Source organism: Talpa europaea (genome assembly GCF_964194135.1).
Source record: "Talpa europaea genome assembly, chromosome: 9".
NCBI lineage: Eukaryota > Metazoa > Chordata > Mammalia > Eulipotyphla > Talpidae > Talpa > Talpa europaea.
In genome coordinates, this window is record NC_140076.1 from 117,851,974 (window position 1) to 117,877,442 (window position 25,469).

At 56.9% G+C, this 25,469-nt stretch overlaps 3 protein-coding genes across 3 annotated transcripts; all 3 read left to right on the top strand.

Annotated features, from left to right (window-relative positions):
* Window positions 1-1,445: 1,445 nt before the first annotated feature.
* LOC311176895 (olfactory receptor 14L1-like) lies at window positions 1,446-2,384 on the top strand (the record flags this gene model as incomplete). The annotated part of the gene is made up of 1 exon (XM_084242530.1): window positions 1,446-2,384. One exon carries the CDS (start codon window positions 1,446-1,448, stop codon window positions 2,382-2,384), a length of 939 nt encoding a protein of 312 aa, XP_084098656.1.
* An 8,103-nt stretch (window positions 2,385-10,487) lies between these two features.
* On the top strand, window positions 10,488-11,519 carry LOC311176896 (olfactory receptor 14A16-like; the record flags this gene model as incomplete). The annotated part of the gene is made up of 1 exon (XM_084242531.1): window positions 10,488-11,519. One exon carries the CDS (start codon window positions 10,488-10,490, stop codon window positions 11,424-11,426), a length of 939 nt encoding a protein of 312 aa, XP_084098657.1. The 3' UTR covers window positions 11,427-11,519.
* Window positions 11,520-19,509: 7,990 nt separating this feature from the next.
* LOC311176898 (olfactory receptor 14A16-like) lies at window positions 19,510-20,541 on the top strand (the record flags this gene model as incomplete). The annotated part of the gene is made up of 1 exon (XM_084242534.1): window positions 19,510-20,541. One exon carries the CDS (start codon window positions 19,510-19,512, stop codon window positions 20,446-20,448), a length of 939 nt encoding a protein of 312 aa, XP_084098660.1. The 3' UTR covers window positions 20,449-20,541.
* Window positions 20,542-25,469: the final 4,928 nt, after the last annotated feature.

Consider the following 25,469-nt stretch of genomic DNA (forward strand, 5'->3'; position numbering starts at 1 on the left):
ATCATGTGTCCGCACTTTGTGTTTACATACATGTGCGTGTTTGTCTGTGTGTTGCAAATACACGGAAAATGTGGCCACGCTCACAGGACAGTCCGAGAATTTCTCCCTGGATGAGAAGTCAGATGCAGACGCAGGAACGCCACATTGTCCTTTCTCTGCTGGCTGTCGTGTGTGGGGGTCAGTCACGCTCAGCTAGGACAGAGGGGACGGCCGCCGCGCAGGACAGGGAGAGGATGCCGAGGTCACTCCCAGCGCCAGTCCTGACCCACACTCCCCGTCAGAGGCCAGTGAAGTCCAGTCTTGGTCATCAGGTCTCAGAGCTGGAGAACTGGTTGGATGGAGGATCAGGCAACTGGGCCCACCCGGTGGCCTCCGAGGACAGGCTGTGGTGCCCTCAGCGTGGGGCCATCACACTCAGCTCGTCAGCTCTGCGCTAATTGGTCTCTGGGGCGCCCACGCCAGGCTCAGCCCATATAGGGCCCCTTTGCCCCTGAGCCTGGCCAAACAGAGGCCGAGCCCAGCATGCCACTGCTGAGCAGTGTGTGATGGCCACATGCACCCTTCTGGAGGCAGGTCAGCTCATCCAGGTCTCCCCCTGAGGGACAGAGAGCCATGTCAGCCTCATCTCAGGACAAAGCTCCCAGGTCTAGAGACCAGCCCTGGCCAGGGAGGCGGGTCCAGGCAGGCCAGTGGGTGTCCAAAACCACTGTGAGCTGTCCCAGCAGCAGAGCGGGCGCACAGCTCCCGCACACACCAGCTCGCGGGCATAGAGGGCAGCCGAGTCCCTGGTCTTCACTAGAGACAACACTGCCCAGAGATGAGGATGGAGCTGCTCCAGCTCAGGTCCTGAGATCTGGCGCGGACCAGTGATTCCTCGCAGCCTGTCGTGTCTCCCAAAGCTGAGCAAGTGTGCTGGGCCAGGCCCTGGCCTCCGTGCTGCTGATGCTGTGGCCATCCCACTGGGGCCTGTGGACGAGCTTTGCTCACCTGGGGAACGGAGGCCCCAACGCCTTGCCTGCTCACCAGAGCTGTGAGCAGGTCCGCAGAGAACAAAACAGAAGCCCCAAAACTCTGTAGGCCGAACTGTCCAGGTGAGTTCCCGGGAGCTGAGGCAGCTTCCCGCTCTGACTGGACACGTCACTGCTCTGTTTGATGCAACAATGTCCTGCTACGTTACGTACCACAGACAAGTCAGAAGTTCCTTTCCTCGTGGGCGTGTGAGTGACATTTCTCTGGCCGATGCAGCAGTTCCAGGCTGTGCTGTCACAGACCGTCCTCAAGTCCTTAGGGTGCATCCGGACGCCACTTCGTGCCTGTAGGAGCCGAGCTTGGGTGGTGACTCAGGAGCAGCAAACCTGGGGAGTGACGAGAGCCCAAGGTGGAGCTGCCAAGGAGACAGATTCTGCATGAGCCCTTTTCTGACATTGCCACAGACCAGCCCCACCATGGGTGACGGCGTCTCCAACGTGACCCCGGTCACAGAGTTCCTGCTGCTGGGGCTCCCCGAGGACCGGGCGCTGCAGACGCTCTGTGCCAGCGTCTTCCTCCTGACATACCTGGCTGCCATCGCGGGCAACTTGCTCATCGTGGCCCTCACCTCCGCGGACCAGCGCCTGCAGACCCCCATGTACTTCTTCCTCAAGAACCTGTCGCTGGTTGACATCTGCTTCATCTCCACCACCGTGCCCAAGTCCGTGGCCAACACGCTGACCAGCAGCACGGCCATCTCCTTCCAAGGCTGCACTGCCCAGCTCTTCCTTTTCATTTTTTCTGGTGGATCAGAGTTCGCGCTGCTGCTGGTGATGTCCTATGACCGATACGCTGCCATCTGCCGCCCGCTGCACTACGGGGTCCTCATGAGCAGGGCCGCCTGCATGCGGATGGCAGTGGTCTCCTGGCTCAGCGGCTGCGTCCACGGCTCCCTGCACACGGCGGGAACCCTGTCCGTGCACTTCTGCCGGTCCAATGTCGTGCACCAGTTCTTCTGCGACGTCCCCTCGCTGCTCGCGCTCGCCTGTCCCGGGGAGCAGAGGCTGGAATACGCCTTCCTTGTGGGCAGTTGTGGCTTCTCTTTTTTGTGTTTGCTTTTCATGGTTGGGTCCTACGCTCTCATTTTCTCCACTGTCCTGAGGATTCCATCCACCCAGGGCAGGTTGAAGACCTTCTCCACCTGCCTGCCCCACCTCTTGGTGGTGACCCTGTTCCTCACCTCCGGGACAGTCAAATATTTGGGGACCAGCCACAAGTCATCATCCTCCCTGAATGTGTTCACATCCGCACTGTACTCGCTGCTGCCCCCCATCCTGAACCCCGTCATCTACTGCCTGAGGAACCGGGACATGCAGGGAGCCATCACCAGGGCCCTGGGCAGGCTCCCCAGGTAGATGCCTCCTGTGTCTGCGCTGGCTGGGCTCCCGTCTCCCTGACACAGGGACACCCCCTGGCACCCCTGCTGAGAGCCAAAGCAAGGATTTCTCTACTGTGGTTTTGCGAAAGCAGAGGGGACACTGTCCTGAACCTGGATGGCACTAATGCCGTGAGTGTGTGTGTGTGTGTGTGTGTGTGTGTGTGTGTGTGTGTGTGTGTGTGTGTGATGTGAGTGAGTGTCTCAGACTTCTAGGCCTCTGGTAGTTTATGAATCAGGCTCAGTAAAGCAGCGCCCTAAGTGACCAATGACAGAACCAAAGCAGAACCCGCATCAGAAGCTCCAGGGGTGCACTGGCTCCCCCTCTGGCAGAATTCCTTGTCACCATGATGTCTTCACACCCGGAGAGCACAGGTAAGGGACCCTGGGCAGGCAGAGGGGCGCCTCCCACGCAGGGGCCAGAGGGCCCAGGTGCACCCAGGTTCATTTGGAGAAAAACGTCTTGTGTCAGTTGTTCTGATGGCTCCTGTCAACTTTCACTAAGATCTGCCACCCTCACCCTCCTTGACGTGCTGCATGTCATTTCTCGAAAAGGCACACTTGTGTTCTCTTGTTTACACAGTGTCTTTCAAGTGTTTTAACTCACTCTCTAACACAAGGGAGAAACAGCTAAGTTATCTTCATCAATTCCCCCATTTCACATAGAATCACCCCACATAAGACCATATATGATCACACAGCATTATGTGATTCTTGATATTTCTCTTCATCTCTCGGGTGGGGGACCCCCAAGCCCAGGGCTGCACCCCACTGAGGTCTGGGAGCCACCCAGGAACATGGCAGCCTCACATGGCCAGACTGTGTAGAGACATCACTGACCATCCACCAGGACGAGACTGGGAGCTGGGGGCTCTCACAGACGCCAGCAGGCCAGCTCGCGGCCTCCACACAGGGCGCCATGAGCTCGACTCTCCCCTCGATGGGCGTCGAACAAGGACAGGTCAGGAGGGGCCGCATCTGCCCACGCGGCCAGGCTTGGCACCAGCTCGCTGGCTGGGGGCTGCTCCGTCTCCTTCGTGGGCTTTCTAAACCATCCTGACTGAGACACCCACAGAAGGAGACGGGCCCCGTGGAAAGACAGGCCGCCACACATCAACCTGCAGCATCCACCGAGACTGATGCTCCCCTCTTAGTATTCTAGAAAAGCATTGATTTTCCTGTGTATGGTTGACACAGTACATTCATGTAGAATACAGGGTGCGAGCCCAGCCCCTCCTGCTCTTCCCAGGCTCATGGCTGTGCCAGGTGAGCCCACCTCCTGCTCTCTGGCCCAGGGACATGCACCTCAGCACACACCCAACTGCCTGGGCTCCCGCCAGGGACTCCACATGAGGGCATTGGTGTCACATGCACCCAGGTGTGCTTCTGTTGTGTATGCAGGTGTGTGCCGGCATCCCCTCTGCATCTGGTGGGAACCCTGCCTCGCCGCCTGTGGCTGCTGCCCTACCTGACACGAGGGTCGTCTCACCACAGCCAGCCTCAGCCCTGCACCAACTCCCTTCACACCCCAGGGTGCCAGCCACACTGGGCTCTGCTGTGATTTGTGTGTCCAGAGAAAGTTTCCCTGGAGACAATTTTTTTGTGTTGAGGAACGTCCCCCCAGCTTTTTCAGTCTTGCCCTTCCCCACTTATCCTTCAAGAGCTACTAGAGTGATTTGAAAGGAGATGGACCCCGTGTGGGTGGCCAGAGACGTCCAGCCCCGTGGAGAACAGGAAGGCAGTTTTTCAGAGATCACAAATGGGCCTGCCCTCTGGCCAGCAATTCTGCTCCAACCCTCCCAAAGAACAAAACACTACTTCAAAAGGATGCCCGCACCCCTGTGTTCACCTGAGCTGCTGACAACAGCCCAGGCATGGGAGGAGCCAACTGCCCAGAACACAGAGTAGATTGAGTAGATGTCTCTCACACACACACACACACTCACACACTCTCTCATACGTCACACACACTCATGCTCACACAATTACACTCAGACACACACATACCCCATAGCAAAATATTCACACACACACAACACACTCACATATATACATATACACAAACATGCTACACGCATTCAAGACAACACACATTCATGCGCTAAAAAAGTCTCAGACACATACACAATATACAACACTCACACACATTCACATGCATAACAGTCACAGAGCACACACGCAAACAATGGAACACTACTCAGCCATCACAAACAATACACTTGCCATGGAGGCAGCATGTGGGGAGCAGGAAGGGCAGTTGGTGAGCAAAATCAGTCAGAGGGAGAAAAACAAGTGCCAGGCAGGGCCACAAGCATGTGGGCAGAGGAGACAGAAGGGCCAGGCAAGGCCAACTGCAGGCTGAGTCTCCAGCCAGTGAGTGGGAGGCTCCCCAGGGCAGGCAGCGGCAGGGACTCGGAGGGGGCGCTCGGGTCGGAAGGGCCTCGGTGGGGGCTACTGTGATAAAAGGCCTGAGGAGAGGGGTCCTGCGGTTCTGTGGTGGAAACCGTGATGGGAAAAACTAATCAGTGACTCAGTAAAAATGTTCCCAAGATTTTTGCAAAGAATGACTGTCTTGTTCCTCCCTGGGGAATACCCAGCACCTCAGCACTAAGAGTGGTGTGAGTGTGTGTGTTCACATTTGTGTGTGTGTGTTCATAGTGGTGGCGAGTGTGGGTTCACAGTGGTATTACAACAGGGGGAGAGCCTCCCTGGTGGCACAGTGGGTTGAGCGCCACACTGTGAAGCTGTCCACAGCCTCTGCAGCACAAGTTTGATCCTGGCTGACCAGCGAGAATCCCACATGGCACCACAAAACTCTCCTGTCGCACCCCGCTGCTCCCCTCAGCAGTGTATTTCTGTCGTCTTCCTGGTCTGCTCCCTCCTCTGTCTCTGGTGAATCCCCTCACCCTCCCCTGCCTCTGTCCTGTACCCCAGCTCTTGTATAAAAAAATAAATAAATAAATCTTAAAAAGTAAACAAATAGATAAATAATAAATAACTGAATAAAACAGGGGCCGACTGGGCAAAAGGGCAACAAGGCAGGAGCCCGATCAAAGGAGGGTGGAACAGCCGACCCTGCCAGGGCCTGAGCCCAGAGAGCCACCAGACGCCCTCAAAGGCCAAAGGCCCAAAACCAAGGGCTAGAGCAGGCGACACCCGCACAGCAGGGCCTGCGGGTTCGCGCCTAACAGAGGTCGGGGCCCACGAGAGGACGGGCCACTGTCACTGGGCCTCACCCACACGCACAATTGCAAGAGGCCTCGGGCCCCAGGAACAGCCTCCACGGGTTGATTTACAAACAGGGAAACGGAGAGCTCGCTGTGCCACCCTGGCGGCCGCTCGCCCGGAGAGCCCCGGCGACGGTCACCGCCGGCCACCAGGAGTGCCGGGCAGCGCCGGGCAGGAGCGGTGGTCACTCCTGGCCCCGCAGAGGCCGGGGCGGAGACACGCAGCGCTCACGGCCCCTTGTGCGCTGTCGGGCGACCCCCACGACACGCGGCCCGGGGAGACGCCCGGCCCGCCCGGGGGGTCCCTTCAGGCCCGTCAGACACGAGACTCGGGCGCGGCGGTGCCGAAGCCGCGGCGCCTCGTCCCTCCGTGCAGGGCGGCTGCTGGATGCTCTGTTCCCCTCTCCGTGGCGGCTGGCATGGAGTCTTCCCTCCTTCTTCCTCGTCGGGCTGGAACGGTCACCGGCCCGCGGCCTCGCGCCGACCTGGGCAGGGGCGGGGCTGTCTCCGCCCCGCGGCGCCACCACGAGGCCTTGAGGCAGGGGCGCCCCAGAGGCCTTTTATGGAACAGCGTGCTTCCTGGATCGTGGCAGGAGCCAATCAGGTGCGAGCTGGGAGCTGATTGGTGTTCAATGGCCCAATCAGATTTTTGCTACCAGGACCCGCCTCTCGCCGCAAGTCAGTCCTGACGTCTGCGGCTCAGAGCCCTTTCATGTAAAGCCACTTCCTGGGTCGGGAATGGGCCAATCAGGTGCGATGGGCTGGTGGGTGAATGGCCAATCAGCCGCAGCAGTGAAAAATGGCCCAATCAGGCTCGTGGGCGGGGCTGCGTGAAGGAGGATATAAGCCGGCGTCGGGCCCTGAAAGGGAGGGTGGCCACCAGCCCCTGAGGTGCGGAGACGGGTCTGCCCGCGGAGAGGGAGGGTGAGGACAGCAGCCTCACGGCCGCCCCCAGGGGCAGGAGAAGACGCGGGACCTGCCCCTGGACGGGGCTGCAGGGGCCTTGCTGCCCCCGCAGATAAGACACCGGCCAGCGGCTAAGTCAAAGGGCCTCACAGCGTGGGGCTGAAGGTTTAACATCCCTTTGTTTTTTGTTCTTGGCCATATAAGAAAAAACTTCTCGGAAAGTACACGGGGCAACAAAGTGTGTGTGTAAGAATATTATAAGTCAATGGCGGGGAAATTGTCTGTCTAGAAATTAGTTATTAAACAATTTGGCCCACTTGACACTCGAGGACAATGGACTGCGCATGCCTGACACGCAGCCCCGCACAGCCTGACAGTCAGTCCTCCGTTTGCTCTTTGGAAGTTTCTTGGGAAAGTTTTTGAATGCAGTTAACTGTGTTAAGGAGTTTCCAGGTAGAGACGTTCTGAGAGCTGAGCAGCAGCCAGTCCCTGGCTGAAGGCCGTACGCATAGAAGAGTCTCTGGATGCTTGGGCTTTGGCGGACAGGGGGGTACTGGCGGCTCCCGACCGTCTTAGGTCACTGTCTGGACAGAAATAATGAGTTTCAGTGTAAGGCTTAGTTTTTATCCATTAACCTTGAAGCCCACCCACCGTCTAGCTGAGGCCCGTAGGAGCCAGTAGTCCCTGGGAATAGAATACACTGATTGTTTCTTCTTTGCACATGATAATGGGATTTTTCTGCTTGCTAAAAATAAATAAATCAAGACCTGCTGAGTCCCTCAGGAGGAGATACTTGCACCAAAAAGAAGAGTGCGTGTCTGCCTCATTCCCTGCCCCTCAGCCCTTAACGTGTCTCCGAGGCCGTCTCATCCTTTCAGGAACCCCTGACACGACATTTTGCCGAAAGCTGGTCTGCGGCAGATGGGGCCGTGCTCTGATGTGGCCCTAGAGGAGCCCAGAGGCCCGGCGCCTGCCACCTCAAAGAGCTGTGTGTGGCTGGTACCTGGGTGACCCGCCGCCACTGTGGGTACAGTGAGGCCTTTGTTCCCCTGCTTGTGACTGACCCCCACAGTGGTGGTTCCTGGGGCCTGAGGCCTCATGCACGTGTGCACATGAGGAGAGACCCGCAGCCAGGGGCTATCCCCTCACAGGGCCCTGTCCTTGCTAGGCCAGAGTTCGCAGTTTTGCATTTCGGCCTTTTGGGGCTTTTTGGTGGCTCTGGCCCAGAGACCCTGTGGCTTCCTGTGGCCCTGCCTGCTCCTGCCTCACGCCACCCTGAGGCGGCTGATTAGGGTGACACGTGAGTGTGAGTGTTCATCATGGCAAGCGTGTCTGTCCATGGTGCTGTGTGTTCATGGTGGCAGCTGTTCTGTGTCACAGTGGCGGTGAGTGTTCATGGCACCAGGCGTGTCCTGATGGACTGTGCATGTGCACAGCGGGTGTTCATGGCCTGTGATTCATGGATGTGTGTTCACGGTGGCATGACCGTTCACGGTGGTGCGCTTGCACAGCGGTGTTTGTCCAAGGTGTTGGAGAAAATGAGGCATCTGCTCAGCCAAATGGGGTGCTGACTGGATGCCCCTGAACTAATAGGCCACGGAGGGGTGGGAGGGGCCCCTGGAACACCATCCATCGCCCCCCACAGGCACCCAGAGTCCCACTACAGGGTCTCTCAGATTTTTCTTCATAATTCTGAAGTTTTCTTCGTACAAATCACTCGCATGTGCTTATATTTCACTCAGAGCGTTTTCTCGCTCAGCTCCTTGGGTGCAGGGTGGATCCTAAGCCGCCCGGCACCCGCACTGCTGGGTCTGAGATTTCATTCCAGGTGATGTGGGCCCAGCACGGTCCCGGACTGGCACAGGAGGCCTCAACACTTAGGGAGGTGGTTTCAGGAAAAAGATAAGTAAAATTCAAACATGAAAAAACTCCCAGTGGAATATGTTTGCATCAATACAGCACTTTTGGGCCCAACTCTGCCCACTTTGGTACAGCTGGGGATGAAGCTACTTTTTCAGCTAATTATCCTCAGTAATGTATTGAACAAAATCATTTGCTTGCACCTACAAAAATGTAATCTGTTCAGGGCCTCCCCGGTGGTGCAGCGGTTGACCACTGGGTTGCGAACCTGCCTGCAACCTCTGCAGTGCCGGTTTGATCCCCAGCCGCTGGTGAGGATCCCACATGGCCCATAGACCTCTCCTGCCGCCCGCTGCTCCCCTCAGCAGGGTATTTTGTCAGTCTGCCTGTTCTGCTCCCCGCTCTGGCTCTGGTGAATTCTCTCGCCCTCCCACGTTTCTGACTGTACCCAGTGCTTGTGTAAATAAACAAATAAAATTTTTTTTAAAAATGTAATCTTTTCACAGTTTACTTGCACTTTTTAAAAATCAGGGCGATTTTAAACAATTTTCTTCCACAGCCTGAAGGATAAGCCTTTACAAACAGGGTTACCGTCTGTACTACTGTTAACATAGGTTCTGGAAATTGTTCAGGGGAAAATGATCAGGTGCAAGACTCATGGGAAGAGCCCGGTAAGGGACAGATGCATCATGTTCTGCACTTTGTATTTACACACATGTGCGTGTTTGTCTGTGTGTTGCAAATACACGGAACATGTGGCCACACACACAGGTCAGTCTGAGAATTTCTCCCTGGATGAGAAATCAGATGCAGACGCAGGAACGCCACATTGTCCTTTTCTGCCGGCTGTCGTGTGTGGGGTCAGTCACACTCAGCCAGGACAGAGGGGATGGCCACCGCCCAGGGCAGGGGGAGGATGCCGTGGTCACTCCCAATGCCAGTCCTGACCCACACTCCCCCTCAGAGGCCAGTGAAGTCCGTCCGGGTCATCAGGTCCCACAGCTGGACGACTGGTTGGGTGGAGGATCAGGCACCCTGGCCCACCAGGTGGCCTCCATGGACAGGCTGTGGTGCCCTCAGCGCAGGGCTATCACACTCAGCTCGTCAGCTTTGTGCTAATTGGTCTCTGGGGCACCCACGACCAGGCTCAGCCCATATAAGTCTCCTTTGTCCTTGAGCCTGGCCGAGCAGAAGCTGAGCCCGGGATGCCACGGCTGAGCAGTGAGTGACAGCCACGTGCACCCTTCTGGACACAGGTCAACTCGTCCAGGTCTCCCCCCGAGGGACAGAGGGCCATGTCAGCCTCTCCTCGGGACAAAGCCCCCAGGTATAGAGACCAACCCTAGCCAGGGAGGCAGGTCCCAGCAGGCCCAGTGAGCTGCTCCAGCAGCAGAGCTGGCCCCGGCTCCTGCACATATTAGCTCGCGGGCACAGGAGTGCAGCCAAGTCGCCAGAGACAACACTGCTCGGAGCTGATGATGGAGCTGCCCCTGCTCGGGTCCTGAAATCCAGCTTGGACCAGTAGCTCCTTGTGGCCTGTCACGTCTCCCACAGCTGAGCAGGTGTGCTGGGCAGGTCGTGGCCTCCGTGCTGCTGAGGCTCTGGCCACCCCATGGGGGCCTGTGGACCAGCTCACCTGGGGAACGGAGGCCCCAACCCCTCGCCTGCTCACCAGAGCTTGACCAGGTCGGCAGAGTACAAAATAGAAGCCCCGGACTCTGCAGGCTGAAATTTCCAGGTGAGTTCCTGGGAGCTGAGGCAGCTTTCCCCTCTGACTGGACACATCCTGCTCTGTTTGCTGCAACATTGTCTTGCTACATTACGTACCGCAGCCAAGTCAGAAGTTCCTTTCCTTGTGGGTTTGTCAGTGACATTTCTCTGGCCGATGCAGCAGTTCCAGGCTGTGCTGTCACAGACCGTCCTCAAGTCCTTAGGGCCCGTTTGGAAGCTGCTTTGTGCCTGCAGGAGCCAAGCTTGGTGGTGACTCAGGAGCAGCAAACCTGGGGAACGATAAGAGCCCAAGGTGGAGCCGATAAGAAGACAGATTCTTTATGAGCCCTTTTCTGATGTTGCCTCAGACCAGCCCCACCATGGGTGATGGCATCTCCAACGTGACTCCGGTCACAGAGTTCCTGCTGCTGGGGCTCCCCGAGGACCGGGCGCTGCAGAGGCTCTGCACCAGCATCTTCCTCCTGACGTACCTGGCCGCCGTCATGGGCAACCTGCTCATCATGGCCCTCACCTCCACGGAACAGCGCCTGCAGACCCCCATGTACTTCTTCCTCAAGAACCTGTCACTGGCTGACATCTGCTTCATCTCCACCACCGTGCCCAAGTCCGTGGCCAACACGCTGACCAGCAGCCCAGTTATCTCTTTCCCAGGCTGCGCCGCGCAGGTCTTCCTGGTGATCGCCTTCGTGGGCTCGGAGTTCGCACTGCTGCTGGTGATGTCCTATGACCGCTACGCTGCCATCTGCCACCCACTGCACTACGGGGTCCTCATGAGCAGGGCCGCCTGCGTGAGGATGGCAGCAGCCTCCTGGATCAGTGGCTGCGTCTACGGCTCCCTGCACGCGGTGGGGACCCTGTCCATGCATTTCTGTGGGTCCAACGTCGTGCACCAGTTCTTCTGTGACATCCCCTCGCTGCTTGCGCTCGCCTGTCCTGGGGAACAGAGGCTGGAATACGCCTTCATCATGGGCAGTTGTGGTTTATCTTTCTTATGCTTTGTTTTCATGGTTGTGTCCTACGCGCACATTTTCTCCACTGTCCTAAGGATTCCGTCCACCCAGGGCAGGTTCAAGACCTTCTCCACCTGCCTGCCCCACCTCTCAGTGGTAACCCTGTTACTCACCTCTGCAGCCGTCACATATTTGGGGATCGGCCACACATCATCATCCTCCCTGAATGTGTTCGGGTCTGCACTGTACTCACTGCTGCCCCCTACCCTGAACCCCGTCATCTACTGCCTGAGGAACCGGGACATGCAGGGAGCTGTCACCAGGGCCCTGGGCAGGCTCCGCAGGTAGATGCCTCCCGTGTCTGTGCTTGCTGGTCTCCCATCTCCCTGGCACAGGGACACCGCTTGCCACCCCTGCTGAGAGCCAAAGCAAAGATTTCTCTACTGTGGTTGTGCCAAACCCAGAAGGGACACTGTCCTGAACCTGGATGGCACCAACCCCATGTGTGAGTGTGTATGTGTGTGTGTGTGTGTGTGTGAGTGTTTGACTGTGAGTGTATGAGTGTGTCTCAGACATCTAGGCCTCTGGTGGTTGATGAATTGGGCTCAGTAAGCGGCGCCCTCAGTGACTAATAACAGAACCAAAGCGGAACCTGCAACCGAAGCTCCAGGGGTGCGCTGGCTCCCCTTCTGGCAGAATTCCTTGTCACCATGATATGTTCACACCTGGAGAGCACAGGTAAGGGACCCTGGGCAGGCAGAGGGGCGCCTCCCATGCAGGGGCCAGAGGGCCAGGTGCACCCAGTTTCATTTGGAGAACAAGGTCCTGTGTGGGTTGTTCTGATGGCTCCTCTCGCCTTTCACTCAGATCTGCTGCCCTCCTTGACGTGCTGCATGTCATTTCTCAAAAATGCACACTTGTGTCTCTTGCTTACACTGTGTCTTTCAAGTGTTCTAACTCTCTATCACAAGGCAGAAACAGCAAAGTTATCTTCATCAATTCCCCCATTTCACATAGAGTCACCCCACCTAGACCGTTCATGATGACACAGCATCTTGTGATTCTTGTCCATTTCTCATCATCCATCAGGGTGGGAGGACCCCAAGCCCAGAGCTGCACCTCCCACTGAGGTCTGGGAGCCACCCAGGAACATGGTGGCCTCAGGCGGCCAGACTGTGCAGAGACATCACTGACCATCGGCCAGGATGAGACTGGGGGTTGGGGACTCTTCAAAGACACCAGCAGGCCAGTTCGTGGTCTCCACACAGGGTGCCATAAGCTTGACTCTCCCCTCCATGGGCGCCGAACAAGGACAGGTCAGGAGGGGCCGCATCTGCCCACGCGGCCAGGCTTGGCGCCAGCTCTCTGGGTGGGGGCTGCTCCATCTCCTTTGTGGGCTTTCCCAAAACATCCTGGCTGAGACACCCACAGAAGGAGACGGACCCCGTGGAAAGACAGGCCACCACACATCAACCTGCAGCATCCACTAAGACTGATGGCTCCCATCTTAGTATTCTAGAAAAGCATTGATTTTCCTGTGTATGGTTGACCCACTACATTCATGTAGAATAGAGGGTGCGAGCCCAGCCCCTCCTGCTCTTCCCAGGCTCCTGACTATTTCGGGTGAGCCCGCCTCCTGCTCTCCAGCCCAGGGACATGCACCTTGGCACACACCACCTGCCTGGTCTCCCCCAGGAACCCCACCATGAGGGCATCAGTGTAACATGCACCCAGGTGTGCTTCTCTTATGTGTGCAGGCGTGTGCTGGCGTCCCTTGTGTGTCCTATGGGGTCCCTACCTCGCCACCTGCAGCTGTTGCCCTACCTGACAGGAGGATCATCTTGCTAGAGCCAGCCTCAGCCCTGCATCAACTCCCTTCACACCTCAGGGCGCCAGCCACGCTGTGCTCTGCTGTGATTTGCGTGTCCACCATGGAGAATGTTTCCCTGGAGCCAATATCTTTGTGTTGAGGAATGTTGAGGAATGTCCCCCGAGCTTTTTCAGTCTTGCCCTTCCCCTTTTGTCCCTCGATAGCTACTAGAATGATCTGAAAGGAGAAGGACCCCTGTGGGTGGGGAGAGACATCCAGCCCCATAGAAAACAGGGAGGCAGTTTTTCAGAGATCACAAATGGGCCTGCCCTCTCTCTGGCCAGCAATTCTGCTCCAACCCTCCCAAAGTACTAAACACTACTTCAAAAGGAAGCCCGCACCCCTGTGTTCACCTGAGCTGCTGACAACAGCCCAGGTGTGGGAGGAGCCAACTGCCCAGAACACACAGCAGATTGAGTAGATGTCTCACACACACACACACACACACACACACACTCTCTCTCTCACATACGTCACACATACTCATGCTCACACACATACCCCATAGTAACATATTCACACACACATACACACACACACAAACATGCTCACACACATTCAAGACAACACACAATCATGCACAAGAAAAAGTCTTAGACACAACATACAACACTCACACACACATTCACATACATAACACAGTCACACAGCACACACATGCACACAATGGAACAATACTCAGCTATCACAAACAATAAACTTGCCATCGAGGCAGCATGTAGGTAGCACGAAGGGCAGTTGGTGAGCAAAATCAGTCAGAGGGAGAAAAACAAATGCCAGGCAGGGCCACAAGCATGTGGGCAGAGGAGACAGAAGGGCCAGGCAAGGCCAACTGCAGGCTGAGTCTCCAGCCAGCGAGGGGGAGGCTCCCCGGGGCAGGCAGCAGCAGGGACACGGAGGGGGCACTAGGGTCGGAAGGGCCTGGGTCTCGGTGGGGGCTACTGTGATAAGAGGCCTGCGGAGAGGGTCCTGCAGTTCTGTGATGGAAACCGTGATGGGAAAAAATAATCAGTGACTCAATAAAAATGTTTCCAAGATTTTTGCGAAGAATAACTGTCTTGTTCCTCCCTGGGGAATACCCAGCACCTCAGCACTAAGTGTGATATGAGTGTGTATGTTCATGTTTGTGTGTGTGTGTTCATAGTGGTGGTGAGTGTGGGTTCACAGTGGTATGAAACAGGGGCAGGGTCTCCCTGGTGGCACAACAGGTTGAGCGCCTCGTTGTGAAGATGTCCACAGCCTCTGCAGCATGGGTTCGATCCAGGCCAGCGAGAATCCCACATGAAGCAGCAGACCATTCCTGTCGCCCCCGCTGCTCCCCTCAGCAGTTATTTCTGTCATCTGCTGCTCGGTTCTCCACTCTGTCCCTGGCGAATCCTCTCACCCTCATCTGCCTCTGGCCTGTACCCAAGCTCTTGTATAAAAAAGGTAAATAAATCTTTTAAAATACATAAATAAGTAAATAAATAAATAAATAAATAAATAGCTGAATAAAACAGGCACCAACTGGGCAAAAGGGCAACAAGGCAGGAGCCAGATGGAAGGAAGGACAGAACAGCTGCTGCCCTACCCGGGTCCTGAGCCCAGAGAGCCACCAGACGCCCTCAAAGGCCAAAGACCCAAAACCAAGACCAAGGGCTAGAGCAGGCGACACCCGCACAGCAGGGCCTGCGGGCTCGAGCCTAACAGAGGTCGGGGCCCACGAGAGGACGGGCCACTGTCTGTGGGCCTCACCCACATGCACAATTGCAAGAGGCCTCGGGCCCCAGGAACAGCCTCCACGGGTTGATTTACAAACAGGGAAACGGAGAGCTCGCTGTGCCACCCTGGCGGCCGCTCGCCCGGAGAGCCCCGGCGACGGTCTCCGCCGGCCACCAGGAGTGCCGGGCAGCGCCGGGCAGGAGCGGTGGTCACTCCTGGCCCCGCAGAGGCCGGGGCGGGGACACCCAGCGCTCACGGCCCCTTGTGCGCTGTCGGGCGACCCCCACGACACGCGGCCCGGGGAGACGCCCGGCCCGCCCGGGGGGTCCCTTCAGGCCCGTCAGACACGAGACTCGGGCGCGGCGGTGCCGAAGCCGCGGCGCCTCGTCCCTCCGTGCAGGGCGGCTGCTGGATGCTCTGTTCCCCTCTCCGTGGCGGCTGGCATGGAGTCTTCCCTCCTTCTTCCTCGTCGGGCTGGAACGGTCACCGGCCCGCGGGCTCGCGCCGACCTGGGCAGGGGCGGGGCTGTCTCCGCCCCGCGGCGCCACCACGAGGCCTTGAGGCAGGGGCGCCCCAGAGGCCTTTTATGGAACAGCGTGCTTCCTGGATCGTGGCAGGAGCCAATCAGGTGCGAGCTGGGAGCTGATTGGTGTTCAATGGCCCAATCAGATTTTTGCTACCAGGACCCGCCTCTCGCCACAAGTCAGTCCTGACGTCTGCGGCTCAGAGCCCTTTCATGTAAAGCCACTTCCTGGGTCGGGAATGGGCCAATCAGGTGCGATGGGCTGGTGGGTGAATGGCCAATCAGCCGCAGCAGTGAAAAATGGCCCAATCAGGCTCGTGGGCGGGGCTGCGTGAAGGAGGATATAAGCCGGCGTCGGGCCCTGAAAGGGAGGGTGGCCACCAGCCCCTGAGGTGCGGAGACGGGTCTGCCCGCGGAGAGGGAGGGTGAGGACAGCAGCCTCACGGCCGCCCCCAGGGGCAGGAGAAGACGCGGGACCTGCCCCTGGACGGGGCTGCAGGGGCCTTGCTGCCCCCGCAGATAAGACACCGGCCAGCGGCTAAGTCAAAGGGCCTCACAGCGTGGGGCTGAAGGTTTAACATCCCTTTGTTTTTTGTTCTTGGCCATATAAGAAAAAACTTCTCGGAAAGTACACGGGGCAACAAAGTGTGTGTGTAAGAATATTATAAGTCAATGGCGGGGAAATTGTCTGTCTAGAAATTAGTTATTAAACAATTTGCCCCACTTGACACTCGAGGACAATGGACTGCGCATGCCTGACACGCAGCCCCGCACAGCCGTGACAGTCAGTCCTCCATTGGCTCTTTGGAAGTTTCTTGGGAAAGTTTTTGAATGCAGTTAACTGTGTTAAGGAGTTTCCAGGTAGAGACGTTCTGAGAGCTGAGCAGCAGCCAGTCCCTGGCTGAAGGCCGTACGCATAGAAGAGTCTCTGGATGCTTGGGCTTTGGCGGACAGGGGGGTACTGGCGGCTCCCGACCGTCTTAGGTCACTGTCTGGACAGAAATAATGAGTTTCAGTGTAAGGCTTAGTTTTTATCCATTAACCTTGAAGCCCACCCACCGTCTAGCTGAGGCCCGTAGGAGCCAGTAGTCCCTGGGAATAGAATACACTGATTGTTTCTTCTTTGCACATGATAATGGGATTTTTCTGCTTGCTAAAAATAAATAAATCAAGACCTGCTGAGTCCCTCAGGAGGAGATACTTGCACCAAAAAGAAGAGTGCGTGTCTGCCTCATTCCCTGCCCCTCAGCCCTTAACGTGTCTCCGAGGCCGTCTCATCCTTTCAGGAACCCCTGACACGACATTTTGCCGAAAGCTGGTCTGCGGCAGATGGGGCCGTGCTCTGATGTGGCCCTAGAGGAGCCCAGAGGCCCGGCGCCTGCCACCTCAAAGAGCTGTGTGTGGCTGGTACCTGGGTGACCCGCCGCCACTGTGGGTACAGTGAGGCCTTTGTTCCCCTGCTTGTGACTGACCCCCTGAGGCCTCATGCACGTGTGCACATGAGGAGAGACCCGCAGCCAGGGGCTATCCCCTCACAGGGCCCTGTCCTTGCTAGGCCAGAGTTCGCAGTTTTGCATTTCGGCCTTTTGGGGCTTTTTGGTGGCTCTGGCCCAGAGACCCTGTGGCTTCCTGTGGCCCTGCCTGCTCCTGCCTCACGCCACCCTGAGGCGGCTGATTAGGGTGACACGTGAGTGTGAGTGTTCATCATGGCAAGCGTGTCTGTCCATGGTGCTGTGTGTTCATGGTGGCAGCTGTTCTGTGTCACAGTGGCGGTGAGTGTTCATGGCACCAGGCGTGTCCTGATGGACTGTGCATGTGCACAGCGGGTGTTCATGGCCTGTGATTCATGGATGTGTGTTCACGGTGGCATGACCGTTCACGGTGGTGCGCTTGCACAGCGGTGTTTGTCCAAGGTGTTGGAGAAAATGAGGCATCTGCTCAGCCAAATGGGGTGCTGACTGGATGCCCCTGAACTAATAGGCCACGGAGGGGTGGGAGGGGCCCCTGGAACACCATCCATCGCCCCCCACAGGCACCCAGAGTCCCACTACAGGGTCTCTCAGATTTTTCTTCATAATTCTGAAGTTTTCTTCGTACAAATCACTCGCATGTGCTTATATTTCACTCAGAGCGTTTTCTCGCTCAGCTCCTTGGGTGCAGGGTGGATCCTAAGCCGCCCGGCACCCGCACTGCTGGGTCTGAGATTTCATTCCAGGTGATGTGGGCCCAGCACGGTCCCGGACTGGCACAGGAGGCCTCAACACTTAGGGAGGTGGTTTCAGGAAAAAGATAAGTAAAATTCAAACATGAAAAAACTCCCAGTGGAATATGTTTGCATCAATACAGCACTTTTGGGCCCAACTCTGCCCACTTTGGTACAGCTGGGGATGAAGCTACTTTTTCAGCTAATTATCCTCAGTAATGTATTGAACAAAATCATTTGCTTGCACCTACAAAAATGTAATCTGTTCAGGGCCTCCCCGGTGGTGCAGCGGTTGACCACTGGGTTGCGAACCTGCCTGCAACCTCTGCAGTGCCGGTTTGATCCCCAGCCGCTGGTGAGGATCCCACATGGCCCATAGACCTCTCCTGCCGCCCGCTGCTCCCCTCAGCAGGGTATTTTGTCAGTCTGCCTGTTCTGCTCCCCGCTCTGGCTCTGGTGAATTCTCTCGCCCTCCCACGTTTCTGACTGTACCCAGTGCTTGTGTAAATAAACAAATAAAATTTTTTTTAAAAATGTAATCTTTTCACAGTTTACTTGCACTTTTTAAAAATCAGGGCGATTTTAAACAATTTTCTTCCACAGCCTGAAGGATAAGCCTTTACAAACAGGGTTACCGTCTGTACTACTGTTAACATAGGTTCTGGAAATTGTTCAGGGGAAAATGATCAGGTGCAAGACTCATGGGAAGAGCCCGGTAAGGGACAGATGCATCATGTTCTGCACTTTGTATTTACACACATGTGCGTGTTTGTCTGTGTGTTGCAAATACACGGAACATGTGGCCACACACACAGGTCAGTCTGAGAATTTCTCCCTGGATGAGAAATCAGATGCAGACGCAGGAACGCCACATTGTCCTTTTCTGCCGGCTGTCGTGTGTGGGGTCAGTCACACTCAGCCAGGACAGAGGGGATGGCCACCGCCCAGGGCAGGGGGAGGATGCCGTGGTCACTCCCAATGCCAGTCCTGACCCACACTCCCCCTCAGAGGCCAGTGAAGTCCGTCCGGGTCATCAGGTCCCACAGCTGGACGACTGGTTGGGTGGAGGATCAGGCACCCTGGCCCACCAGGTGGCCTCCATGGACAGGCTGTGGTGCCCTCAGCGCAGGGCTATCACACTCAGCTCGTCAGCTTTGTGCTAATTGGTCTCTGGGGCACCCACGACCAGGCTCAGCCCATATAAGTCTCCTTTGTCCTTGAGCCTGGCCGAGCAGAAGCTGAGCCCGGGATGCCACGGCTGAGCAGTGAGTGACAGCCACGTGCACCCTTCTGGACACAGGTCAACTCGTCCAGGTCTCCCCCCGAGGGACAGAGGGCCATGTCAGCCTCTCCTCGGGACAAAGCCCCCAGGTATAGAGACCAACCCTAGCCAGGGAGGCAGGTCCCAGCAGGCCCAGTGAGCTGCTCCAGCAGCAGAGCTGGCCCCGGCTCCTGCACATATTAGCTCGCGGGCACAGGAGGGCAGCCAAGTCGCCAGAGACAACACTGCTCGGAGCTGATGATGGAGCTGCCCCTGCTCGGGTCCTGAAATCCAGCTTGGACCAGTAGCTCCTTGTGGCCTGTCACGTCTCCCACAGCTGAGCAGGTGTGCTGGGCAGGTCGTGGCCTCCGTGCTGCTGAGGCTCTGGCCACCCCATGGGGGCCTGTGGACCAGCTCACCTGGGGAACGGAGGCCCCAACCCCTCGCCTGCTCACCAGAGCTTGACCAGGTCGGCAGAGTACAAAATAGAAGCCCCGGACTCTGCAGGCTGAAATTTCCAGGTGAGTTCCTGGGAGCTGAGGCAGCTTTCCCCTCTGACTGGACACATCCTGCTCTGTTTGCTGCAACATTGTCTTGCTACATTACGTACCGCAGCCAAGTCAGAAGTTCCTTTCCTTGTGGGTTTGTCAGTGACATTTCTCTGGCCGATGCAGCAGTTCCAGGCTGTGCTGTCACAGACCGTCCTCAAGTCCTTAGGGCCCGTTTGGAAGCTGCTTTGTGCCTGCAGGAGCCAAGCTTGGTGGTGACTCAGGAGCAGCAAACCTGGGGAACGATAAGAGCCCAAGGTGGAGCCGATAAGAAGACAGATTCTTTATGAGCCCTTTTCTGATGTTGCCTCAGACCAGCCCCACCATGGGTGATGGCATCTCCAACGTGACTCCGGTCACAGAGTTCCTGCTGCTGGGGCTCCCCGAGGACCGGGCACTGCAGAGGCTCTGCACCAGCATCTTCCTCCTGACGTACCTGGCCGCCGTCATGGGCAACCTGCTCATCATGGCCCTCACCTCCACGGAACAGCGCCTGCAGACCCCCATGTACTTCTTCCTCAAGAACCTGTCACTGGCTGACATCTGCTTCATCTCCACCACCGTGCCCAAGTCCGTGGCCAACACGCTGACCAGCAGCCCAGTTATCTCTTTCCCAGGCTGCGCCGCGCAGGTCTTCCTGGTGATCGCCTTCGTGGGCTCGGAGTTCGCACTGCTGCTGGTGATGTCCTATGACCGCTACGCCGCCATCTGCCACCCACTGCACTACGGGGTCCTCATGAGCAGGGCCGCCTGCGTGAGGATGGCAGCAGCCTCCTGGATCAGTGGCTGCGTCTACGGCTCCCTGCACGCGGTGGGGACCCTGTCCATGCATTTCTGTGGGTCCAACGTCGTGCACCAGTTCTTCTGTGACATCCCCTCGCTGCTTGCGCTCGCCTGTCCTGGGGAACAGAGGCTGGAATACGCCTTCATCATGGGCAGTTGTGGTTTATCTTTCTTATGCTTTGTTTTCATGGTTGTGTCCTACGCGCACATTTTCTCCACTGTCCTAAGGATTCCGTCCACCCAGGGCAGGTTCAAGACCTTCTCCACCTGCCTGCCCCACCTCTCAGTGGTAACCCTGTTACTCACCTCTGCAGCCGTCACATATTTGGGGATCGGCCACACATCATCATCCTCCCTGAATGTGTTCGGGTCTGCACTGTACTCACTGCTGCCCCCTACCCTGAACCCCGTCATCTACTGCCTGAGGAACCGGGACATGCAGGGAGCTGTCACCAGGGCCCTGGGCAGGCTCCGCAGGTAGATGCCTCCCGTGTCTGTGCTTGCTGGTCTCCCATCTCCCTGGCACAGGGACACCGCTTGCCACCCCTGCTGAGAGCCAAAGCAAAGATTTCTCTACTGTGGTTGTGCCAAACCCAGAAGGGACACTGTCCTGAACCTGGATGGCACCAACCCCATGTGTGAGTGTGTATGTGTGTGTGTGTGTGTGTGTGAGTGTTTGACTGTGAGTGTATGAGTGTGTCTCAGACATCTAGGCCTCTGGTGGTTGATGAATTGGGCTCAGTAAGCGGCGCCCTCAGTGACTAATAACAGAACCAAAGCGGAACCTGCAACCGAAGCTCCAGGGGTGCGCTGGCTCCCCTTCTGGCAGAATTCCTTGTCACCATGATATGTTCACACCTGGAGAGCACAGGTAAGGGACCCTGGGCAGGCAGAGGGGCGCCTCCCATGCAGGGGCCAGAGGGCCAGGTGCACCCAGTTTCATTTGGAGAACAAGGTCCTGTGTGGGTTGTTCTGATGGCTCCTCTCGCCTTTCACTCAGATCTGCTGCCCTCCTTGACGTGCTGCATGTCATTTCTCAAAAATGCACACTTGTGTCTCTTGCTTACACTGTGTCTTTCAAGTGTTCTAACTCTCTATCACAAGGCAGAAACAGCAAAGTTATCTTCATCAATTCCCCCATTTCACATAGAGTCACCCCACCTAGACCGTTCATGATGACACAGCATCTTGTGATTCTTGTCCATTTCTCATCATCCATCAGGGTGGGAGGACCCCAAGCCCAGAGCTGCACCTCCCACTGAGGTCTGGGAGCCACCCAGGAACATGGTGGCCTCAGGCGGCCAGACTGTGCAGAGACATCACTGACCATCGGCCAGGATGAGACTGGGGGTTGGGGACTCTTCAAAGACACCAGCAGGCCAGTTCGTGGTCTCCACACAGGGTGCCATAAGCTTGACTCTCCCCTCCATGGGCGCCGAACAAGGACAGGTCAGGAGGGGCCGCATCTGCCCACGCGGCCAGGCTTGGCGCCAGCTCTCTGGGTGGGGGCTGCTCCATCTCCTTTGTGGGCTTTCCCAAAACATCCTGGCTGAGACACCCACAGAAGGAGACGGACCCCGTGGAAAGACAGGCCACCACACATCAACCTGCAGCATCCACTAAGACTGATGGCTCCCATCTTAGTATTCTAGAAAAGCATTGATTTTCCTGTGTATGGTTGACCCACTACATTCATGTAGAATAGAGGGTGCGAGCCCAGCCCCTCCTGCTCTTCCCAGGCTCCTGACTATTTCGGGTGAGCCCGCCTCCTGCTCTCCAGCCCAGGGACATGCACCTTGGCACACACCACCTGCCTGGTCTCCCCCAGGAACCCCACCATGAGGGCATCAGTGTAACATGCACCCAGGTGTGCTTCTCTTATGTGTGCAGGCGTGTGCTGGCGTCCCTTGTGTGTCCTATGGGGTCCCTACCTCGCCACCTGCAGCTGTTGCCCTACCTGACAGGAGGATCATCTTGCTAGAGCCAGCCTCAGCCCTGCATCAACTCCCTTCACACCTCAGGGCGCCAGCCACGCTGTGCTCTGCTGTGATTTGCGTGTCCACCATGGAGAATGTTTCCCTGGAGCCAATATCTTTGTGTTGAGGAATGTTGAGGAATGTCCCCCGAGCTTTTTCAGTCTTGCCCTTCCCCTTTTGTCCCTCGATAGCTACTAGAATGATCTGAAAGGAGAAGGACCCCTGTGGGTGGGGAGAGACATCCAGCCCCATAGAAAACAGGGAGGCAGTTTTTCAGAGATCACAAATGGGCCTGCCCTCTCTCTGGCCAGCAATTCTGCTCCAACCCTCCCAAAGTACTAAACACTACTTCAAAAGGAAGCCCGCACCCCTGTGTTCACCTGAGCTGCTGACAACAGCCCAGGTGTGGGAGGAGCCAACTGCCCAGAACACACAGCAGATTGAGTAGATGTCTCACACACACACACACACACACACACACACTCTCTCTCTCACATACGTCACACATACTCATGCTCACACACATACCCCATAGTAACATATTCACACACACATACACACACACACAAACATGCTCACACACATTCAAGACAACACACAATCATGCACAAGAAAAAGTCTTAGACACAACATACAACACTCACACACACATTCACATACATAACACAGTCACACAGCACACACATGCACACAATGGAACAATACTCAGCTATCACAAACAATAAACTTGCCATCGAGGCAGCATGTAGGTAGCACGAAGGGCAGTTGGTGAGCAAAATCAGTCAGAGGGAGAAAAACAAATGCCAGGCAGGGCCACAAGCATGTGGGCAGAGGAGACAGAAGGGCCAGGCAAGGCCAACTGCAGGCTGAGTCTCCAGCCAGCGAGGGGGAGGCTCCCCGGGGCAGGCAGCAGCAGGGACACGGAGGGGGCACTAGGGTCGGAAGGGCCTGGGTCTCGGTGGGGGCTACTGTGATAAGAGGCCTGCGGAGAGGGTCCTGCAGTTCTGTGATGGAAACCGTGATGGGAAAAAATAATCAGTGACTCAATAAAAATGTTTCCAAGATTTTTGCGAAGAATAACTGTCTTGTTCCTCCCTGGGGAATACCCAGCACCTCAGCACTAAGTGTGATATGAGTGTGTATGTTCATGTTTGTGTGTGTGTGTTCATAGTGGTGGTGAGTGTGGGTTCACAGTGGTATGAAACAGGGGCAGGGTCTCCCTGGTGGCACAACAGGTTGAGCGCCTCGTTGTGAAGATGTCCACAGCCTCTGCAGCATGGGTTCGATCCAGGCCAGCGAGAATCCCACATGAAGCAGCAGACCATTCCTGTCGCCCCCGCTGCTCCCCTCAGCAGTTATTTCTGTCATCTGCTGCTCGGTTCTCCACTCTGTCCCTGGCGAATCCTCTCACCCTCATCTGCCTCTGGCCTGTACCCAAGCTCTTGTATAAAAAAGGTAAATAAATCTTTTAAAATACATAAATAAGTAAATAAATAAATAAATAAATAAATAGCTGAATAAAACAGGCACCAACTGGGCAAAAGGGCAACAAGGCAGGAGCCAGATGGAAGGAAGGACAGAACAGCTGCTGCCCTACCCGGGTCCTGAGCCCAGAGAGCCACCAGACGCCCTCAAAGGCCAAAGACCCAAAACCAAGACCAAGGGCTAGAGCAGGCGACACCCGCACAGCAGGGCCTGCGGGCTCGAGCCTAACAGAGGTCGGGGCCCACGAGAGGACGGGCCACTGTCTGTGGGCCTCACCCACATGCACAATTGCAAGAGGCCTCGGGCCCCAGGAACAGCCTCCACGGGTTGATTTACAAACAGGGAAACGGAGAGCTCGCTGTGCCACCCTGGCGGCCGCTCGCCCGGAGAGCCCCGGCGACGGTCTCCGCCGGCCACCAGGAGTGCCGGGCAGCGCCGGGCAGGAGCGGTGGTCACTCCTGGCCCCGCAGAGGCCGTGGCGGGGACACCCAGCGCTCACGGCCCCTTGTGCGCTGTCGGGCGACCCCCACGACACGCGGCCCGGGGAGACGCCCGGCCCGCCCGGGGGGTCCCTTCAGGCCCGTCAGACACGAGACTCGGGCGCGGCGGTGCCGAAGCCGCGGCGCCTCGTCCCTCCGTGCAGGGCGGCTGCTGGATGCTCTGTTCCCCTCTCCGTGGCGGCTGGCATGGAGTCTTCCCTCCTTCTTCCTCGTCGGGCTGGAACGGTCACCGGCCCGCGGGCTCGCGCCGACCTGGGCAGGGGCGGGGCTGTCTCCGCCCCGCGGCGCCACCACGAGGCCTTGAGGCAGGGGCGCCCCAGAGGCCTTTTATGGAACAGCGTGCTTCCTGGATCGTGGCAGGAGCCAATCAGGTGCGAGCTGGGAGCTGATTGGTGTTCAATGGCCCAATCAGATTTTTGCTACCAGGACCCGCCTCTCGCCACAAGTCAGTCCTGACGTCTGCGGCTCAGAGCCCTTTCATGTAAAGCCACTTCCTGGGTCGGGAATGGGCCAATCAGGTGCGATGGGCTGGTGGGTGAATGGCCAATCAGCCGCAGCAGTGAAAAATGGCCCAATCAGGCTCGTGGGCGGGGCTGCGTGAAGGAGGATATAAGCCGGCGTCGGGCCCTGAAAGGGAGGGTGGCCACCAGCCCCTGAGGTGCGGAGACGGGTCTGCCCGCGGAGAGGGAGGGTGAGGACAGCAGCCTCACGGCCGCCCCCAGGGGCAGGAGAAGACGCGGGACCTGCCCCTGGACGGGGCTGCAGGGGCCTTGCTGCCCCCGCAGATAAGACACCGGCCAGCGGCTAAGTCAAAGGGCCTCACAGCGTGGGGCTGAAGGTTTAACATCCCTTTGTTTTTTGTTCTTGGCCATATAAGAAAAAACTTCTCGGAAAGTACACGGGGCAACAAAGTGTGTGTGTAAGAATATTATAAGTCAATGGCGGGGAAATTGTCTGTCTAGAAATTAGTTATTAAACAATTTGCCCCACTTGACACTCGAGGACAATGGACTGCGCATGCCTGACACGCAGCCCCGCACAGCCGTGACAGTCAGTCCTCCATTGGCTCTTTGGAAGTTTCTTGGGAAAGTTTTTGAATGCAGTTAACTGTGTTAAGGAGTTTCCAGGTAGAGACGTTCTGAGAGCTGAGCAGCAGCCAGTTCCTGGCTGAAGGCCGTACGCATAGAAGAGTCTCTGGATGCTTGGGCTTTGGCGGACAGGGGGGTACTGGCGGCTCCCGACCGTCTTAGGTCACTGTCTGGACAGAAATAATGAGTTTCAGTGTAAGGCTTAGTTTTTATCCATTAACCTTGAAGCCCACCCACCGTCTAGCTGAGGCCCGTAGGAGCCAGTAGTCCCTGGGAATAGAATACACTGATTGTTTCTTCTTTGCACATGATAATGGGATTTTTCTGCTTGCTAAAAATAAATAAATCAAGACCTGCTGAGTCCCTCAGGAGGAGATACTTGCACCAAAAAGAAGAGTGCGTGTCTGCCTCATTCCCTGCCCCTCAGCCCTTAACGTGTCTCCGAGGCCGTCT